This window comes from Glycine soja, chromosome 10 (genome assembly GCF_004193775.1).
Source record: "Glycine soja cultivar W05 chromosome 10, ASM419377v2, whole genome shotgun sequence".
Taxonomy (NCBI): Eukaryota; Viridiplantae; Streptophyta; class Magnoliopsida; order Fabales; family Fabaceae; genus Glycine; species Glycine soja.
Genome location: NC_041011.1, coordinates 13,237,341 through 13,244,653, shown reverse-complemented (window position 1 = coordinate 13,244,653; position 7,313 = coordinate 13,237,341). Strand labels below are relative to the sequence as shown.

The following is a 7,313-nucleotide window of genomic DNA, read 5'->3' as shown; positions in this document are numbered from 1 at the left end:
AGGTTGAGAAGTGATGGAGAAATGAGAGAGGAAGGGAGAAGGGTTGGGGGCGTAGGAAAAAGGGAAAAGGGTAGAATGGTTAAATTGCTATAGATGGTAGTGCCAATAACAATTTAGGTAATGAGAATAGTTGTTACCCTTGGGAATAAGGCTCGTAATAAAATTCGAGCCCAACCCCAGTGGGTTAAATCCGACCTGTAGGATTGGGCTTGGCCCGTATTACCCAATCCAGAAGGAGCTAGATATTGCAGAGAAGAGCAGCACTGAGTTTTCTGAAACATCATTTGAAAATCTTGCTTCCCCCATTCATATTCCAACTATTATTATTATTCTTTTCTTCAATTCCAGATTGAAGCTTTTCACATCAACAATACCCTTTAGAGCCCCAAACCCATTTTCCCACTCTTCATTTTCGCCTCCTTCAACAGGTTTGTTTCTCTCATCACTTGGGTTCTTCTCTCCATTGCCTTTTACCCCCCATTCACCTTTTTATATTGTATTTGTTATTGGGAATTTGAATTCTTATTTTAAATATTGTATTCTAGTTCCTTAATTCCTGACAGACCCATGATATGAAAAACACAATATTAAATCATGACATGTTTTAATCTGTGGGTTTTTTATTATTAAAATTGGTGTCATTGTCGTACATTGGATTGTTGATGATACTAATTGATATGGGTTCAATTTTATAAAAAAAAATAAAACTGAAATGGGTTCAAATTGGATTGGAATAAATAGGGAAAATCCTTGCGAATAACTTAAAAGGCAAAATGTTAAATTTTGTGAATTTTGTCAAGAGTTTACAACAAGTTGGATCCTAAAGCAACCTGCCTTTGTAAATTTTCAAAGTTTCAGGCATTTATTTACCAACTTGGAACAAGCTTGAATAATGAGAACTTCTCATATAAAGTATTTTCAGGCACCTTTACTGTCTCACAACGAAGTATTGAAGTGTCTTCACTTTGAATGTTGTTGGTAAAAATAGAGTATGGATTGATTGTATATTTAGTTTAAAAATTTGTATGTAATTGTTAAGTGGAGCCTTTTTGAGGAAGCATTCTATTATGTTCAATATGAGGTTTCTGAAGATAATAGAGAGTCACGGCTGATAAATAGGAGAAAAGAAGCACCGCAGGATTTGAACAGATTCTTAACTTAATTGTGTAGATTGCATCTAACCCATTGACAAAAGGATGACAATATGACAAGTCTAAGATGCATTCAAAGATGGGAATAACATGGTTGGTTCCTGTCTTCATTTGTGATTTAGTGCTTATTTAGGAGGAGTTTGGAAGAGTTTCTACAGATCTTATCTAGACTTAAGAATATAGCTTATGACATCTATAAGCTCTTTCTACCTTATTTCAATATGCTTCTCCATATTTCAAAGCTTCTTGGAGAAGCACATCGAAATATGTTGTTTTTAGCTTATCCTGATAAGTTTCATGTTCCAATTTATGACAAGCTCTTATGTGATAAGACCTCATTGAATAAGTACTTAATTAAACAGTTTACCCAAATGCATCCTTAGTCTTGCTTTTCAGTTTTCACAGGATATTATTTCCTTGGTAGTTGATGCTTAATATTTTATGTAGATGGTGTTTTGTGGCATGATATGGATTGAGGTAAATGCTAAGGGAGGAAAATACTGGAATTCACAGTTTCTCACTTCTAATCTGCTGTACTTTTTTCCTTTTAAATTTAGAAATGTATCATGGGAGTTAGGCAGGCTATTCCCTTCTGTTCCTGGTCTGAGAAACATCATAAATTTTAAACATTTTGAGCCTTCCAGATGTCCAGATTGGCCCTTTATTTTTATGAAATCTCATGCTTGCCAATGCCATGAGTCCATAACACCCACCCAAGAACTTAAAACAATGTAAGTAATCCTTTAATCTTGTCAAATAGAATAATTGCTGTGTAATGATATTGAAATCAAATTTTTAACACCAGATAATACTGGAAATCAATGGAAAAGACAGATATGAGCGCCCTAGAATGACTCTTTTGAATACATACATGGACAATGGCCAAAAAAATACATATATGGTCATTGCTCATATAAATTTTATCTTATATAATATCCTTAGTTGATCTGGCATTTTGAACTTCAGATGAATACGTTACTAACCACAATTTAAACAGTTGACATTCATGGTGTTTTTAATATTGTATACCAGTTTAAAACAATATTTATGCAATTTTATATTAATTTCCAAGTGATATGAATTTTATGAACTTGATTAACATGTCAAGGACTTCCAAATCCAGTGAACTGGTTCTCTCAAGAATTAAGCTATCATCTGGCATATAATATTGGTGTGTGGGGATATTAATGCTAATATGTTTATTCATAGGAATGTTACTTTGGATAGTTTCTGATGAATATGCTTGGCTTTGATTCAGGCAATGTAAACATGAGTATTTGCTTTTCTACTAGTCAGTCCTCAATAAATGCTGTTGTCCTGAAAGGTCGTACTCCGCTGCTGATGAGCAGTAACATTCATGGCCTTTGGTCCCAAGGAATATCGACTTCAATTTCTTCCAGTTTGTCTCCTGGGAAGTCAGAGATAAGTCATGTTGGTCTTTCTGTTTGCACAAAATTGTCTTGCTCCACTGTTATGGGCCAAACAATTAGAGGAGGTTTCCTTGGATCATGCTGCTCCAAGCAAAGGGGCAATCCTCGATTCTTTAGTTCTGTAGTACCTCGGAAGAGGTATCATGAAATTTCATTGGCATGCCAAACTATAAATATGAGGCTTTTGGTACCTAAACAAAATATGATGCGCAAAGTTAAGTGTAATTTGGGATCAGTAAGTTGGCCGCGGGGATGTGCTTCAGTTGGCTTAATTTTTGGATTACTTGTATGTAATTTAAGTTCTGAACCTGCTCATGCTGAGTCACATTCTGAAAATGAAAATAGGAAAGATGACTGCAACGAGTATGAGTCAAATGTTAAAGTCTTGCATGGGAAGAAAGTTTATACTGACTATTCTGTAATTGGTGAGCTGCACATTCTGCTAAGACTCTAGAGTCTAAATACATACACACACATAGTCTATTCACATGCTTACTTATTTATTAATAATGTGCAAATTGGTGTAGATAAGAACCTAGTCATTTGTATATAATCACTGGATTGTTTACTAAACTTGTGCTGAGCAGGAATACCAGGGGATGGAAGATGCTTGTTCCGCTCTGTTGCTCGTGGGGCCTGTTTGAGGTCTGGAAAGCCCCCTCCTAATGAAAGCATTCAGAGAGAGCTGGCAGATGATTTACGAGCCAGAGTATGTTTTATGTATCTCTATGCATCATGCTAACAAGTTTAAAAACCCTTTCCTCCTGACAGCCTTGAAACAAAACTAATTGGAAAATCACTTGATGGAAGAATTGAAGGCATAGTATTAACAACAATTCAAAGTGATTGCCAAGTTTATATTGTTTCCTGATTGCTTTAACCATTTCAAATTATTCTTATAGTAACTTGCCAATAAAGCTATTTGAAGTCATCTTGTGACTACTTTACCTTGGCTCATGTTCTTGATTTTTGAGTGTTCTATTTGTCAGGTTGCTGATGAGTTTATCAAAAGAAAGGAAGAGACCGAATGGTGAGTTACCTTATTGGATACCTGTAGCATTCTGGTGATTACATTGCTTGGTTGACAATTTTTTAATACAGTTCTTTCAATCTGTTTTTCCACTCATAACACAAATACAGCTAAAAATATAATAGAATGTTTGAGACATCACAATATTACTGTTCCTACTTTAAATAAAACAGCAAGAGTTCATTTTCAGATTTCATGATTTGTCCTCAACTCCTCATGCTTTGGTACAAACAGATTTCCTACTTGGTGTCCAAATTTTCTTTTCTTAAAATTCAAATGTTATTTTTATTAAATATTAGAAATGAACCAGGTGTAACTCATCTCTGAAGGTTAGCTCAAGGGGGAAGAATTGCCCAACCCTTATGAAGAATAGCTTGGCCATATCTCCAACCAATGTGGGACATCTTAATAGTTACCACACCGATGACTAGACATTTGGAGTGTACAGTTTGTAGGACTGGATATTTGTAGGTAGCCCAACATAAAATTGATTGGCCTTGATACTATTAGAAATGAACCAAACTTAACTCAATTCCAAAAGCTAACTTATGGGGAGAGGGTTGCCCAAGTGTTATAAGAAGTAGTTTGCCTATATTCCTTACTGTTGTGGGACATCTTAAAAACAGTAGGAGAAAATTGTCATTTTAAGTTGATCTCAAACATCACTTTTATTTATTTATTTTTGTACTTCTACTAGTGTAATCCATATACCACTTTCTGTATTAAAACTTAAATCGCAATATAGCCAAGTTTGGCCTTTCATGTCTATAGAACAATTATGTTCTTTTTTATCTTTATGTATAATGATGAAAATGATAAATGATTATTTACTAATGAACATGGTTGTATCATGGTATCTTCAGGTTTGTTGAAGGTGATTTTGATACATATGTTTCACAAATAAGGAAGCCTCATGTGTGGGGAGGTGAACCCGAATTGTTCATTGCATCACATGTTTTGCAGTAAGTGTCTGTCTGTCTCTCTTCCTTTTGGTGAGTAAATTCACCCTTCTTTTATGCAGTTGTGTACTATACACATTTGATGTTAATCTTCTGCAGGATGCCTATCACAGTATACATGTATGATAAAGATGCTGGTGGTTTGATATCAATTGCTGAGTATGGTCAAGAGTACGGCAAAGAAAACCCAATTAGAGTTCTCTACCATGGCTTTGGTCATTATGATGCATTAGAGATTCCTAGAAGGAAGGGTCCTAAGCCAAGACTGTAGCATTTCATATTTAAAATGTGGAAGAGATTAAAGCTTGTATTGGTTCCCTTCAGTAACATTCATAATGTCATCTATAGGTCAAGTTTCCTGAAAACCTTATGCCTTTTATGTCTTGGAGGACGTTTGGTCCAAGGCCTCAGTGAACAGTGATATTCACTTTATTGCTGTGCCATGCACACGGTTGTTTATGTTGGTCTGAAGAAAGAGAGCCTTTGACTTCAGGTGGACCTTAAAGGTTCAAACTATCCACTAACTTCTGTAAGCCCTTTCTGTGAAAGGTAGAAATAATGGTATACCCTTCTGTCTCTGAGTCCACCACTATGGAGGGGTGCATGGATCTTGGTACTGTACTGCTTCCATTGAGAAAATATATGTAATGGCTGACAAAGCTGAAAGTTGGATAATTATTGAGAGTTCATTAATATCAAGTACATGGGGGGTAAGTTGTGTTTAGGGAATTACTAGTGTTTTAGGTTTTACTTAACCAAACTTCTTTGTTTGCCCTATTCACTTTTTCATCTCTTAAATACTTTCATCTCCCTCATTAGCCTCACAGGGTCTCACCATTTGAATATGTTGTAGTCAAGTGTCTCACATTTTTCTGTTAGTAACAAGGATGGGTATCAAAGCAAAAATATATTGTAGCTAACTGAACTTAAGCTAATTAAAACTTATCAATTTGTTAACATTGGTTATGGAATGAAATGGTAGTTTGAATTTACTATAACGTGTTAATTATTCAAATTTCTCACCAGTAATTTAGGCTTGGCAATAGAAAGGATTAGATGAAAATAAAAATAGTCATTTCAAAATTTAATAATGTAATAACGGCTTAATTATGCTTCCTGATCTTTGAAATTTGTGGTGAATTTGGTTTTAGTTCCTCAATTTGTTTTTAGAAAAATATTTTAGTCTCTCAATTTTTTTATAAAAATGATTTAGTCCTTTAAATTTACTAATTAGGGACTTAAAATGGTTTTGAAGAAAATTATTGTAGTCCCTCAAATTTTGTGTTCAGGACTAAAAGCATATTTTTAAAATTTGAGCGACTAAAATGATTTTTTTAAAAAAACTTAGGACTAAAATTGAATTCACTCTAAATTCTAGGGAAAAAAAACATAATTAAACCTTTAATAAAATGTTTATAGGATTTTTTGTCAAATTTTTTTTAGTTTCCAAATGTTTTAATTGATTAATACTATTTGATTTTTCATTACATTTTAATTACCTTAAAATTAATAATAATAATAATATTTTTAATGTAACAAACATTTTTTATGTTTTTTTTCATTTTTATTATCTAAAGGAGTACTTAAAATGATCATAAATAATTTATTTATTTTTAAAATAACCAGTAAACTTTGTTCTGAATGGACTTGGATTTTCTTACCTACTTGGGATGGTTTTTGGTTGAGTTTCAAATTTTTTATAAACAACTCATTTTTAACTTTTAAAATTTAGTTTTTTTTTTCTCTAACTTTTAGTTTCAAAATAAATTCATTTTAAAAGCTTTTTACTCTATTAAAATTAGTTTGGTGATGTTTTTGTGTGGTGATGATGACCGTTAGGATGACAATGGTGGTGATGACGTTGATGGTTGTAGTGGTGTCGATCGCGGCGGTGCTAATGGTGATGATGATAGTGACATTGGTGGAAGTGGTGATTGTGACAGGAATGTTTTCTTTTTAAAAATTAAAAACCAAATTCTTACATTTATAATTGATTTTGAAATTGAATATAAAAGTTTTTGAAATTGAGTTAAAGATTGTTTCATCAACATTTTAGTTAAACACGTTTTATTTTAAAAACTACATTAAAAAAAAAACATACAATCACTCAAAATGTACCCTTAAACATTAAATTTTACTCAAAATAAAAAACCTCTACTTTTTCTTTTCAAACTTCAACCTCACTTTATATAAAATTATTCAGATATTGTCATATTTCCACTGAACTTGTAAATTCTAAAAATTTTAAATATTATACATATCAAATTTATTATAAATCTTCAAATATTTAGCTAGAAAATAAAAAATTAACATTTTTGAACAGAAAAAATAATAAAGAAACTAAATTTGCTTAATTTTAGAACATAAAAACTTAATTTGCATAAAAAATTAAGAAATTAAAATTATATGTTATCCATAACTAAAGAGACCAAAATATAATTAAACATTTTAAAATCATACAATACATTCTTGAAGATAGACAAAAAGCTTTAAGTATGATTAATCTTCAGACTAGAATTAGTAAGATAATCAGCTCAATGGGCTGAAACTTGTGAGAATACCTCAAAAATCCATTATAAAGCCAAATACCCTAATTATGATACCAACAAAAAATAAAAATAATAAAGCAATGAAAGCTTATTTGCTTTACATCATAAATCAATTCTACACACACTTCACATAAATGCATAAACATTGAAGGATCTAGTTAAGTTGGTTGAGCAATTGGTTGATCATTTCTTTT

General features: G+C 32.4%; 1 protein-coding gene across 2 annotated transcripts; it reads left to right on the top strand.

The window, feature by feature from the left end:
* The first annotated feature begins 271 nt into the window (after positions 1-271).
* On the top strand, positions 272-5,394 carry LOC114372664 (OTU domain-containing protein At3g57810-like). Of its 2 annotated transcripts, XM_028330345.1 has the most exons (7): positions 275-428; positions 1,709-1,882; positions 2,410-3,006; positions 3,169-3,290; positions 3,571-3,611; positions 4,475-4,573; positions 4,670-5,394. In XM_028330345.1, the coding sequence occupies exons 3-7, from the start codon at positions 2,421-2,423 to the stop codon at positions 4,839-4,841; spliced, it is 1,020 nt and encodes a 339-aa protein (XP_028186146.1). In that variant the 5' UTR covers positions 275-428; positions 1,709-1,882; positions 2,410-2,420; the 3' UTR covers positions 4,842-5,394. The 2 variants fall into 2 exon arrangements, with proteins under 2 accessions (XP_028186145.1, XP_028186146.1); XM_028330344.1 differs by lacking the exon at positions 1,709-1,882 and having other exon boundaries at positions 272-428.
* Positions 5,395-7,313: the final 1,919 nt, after the last annotated feature.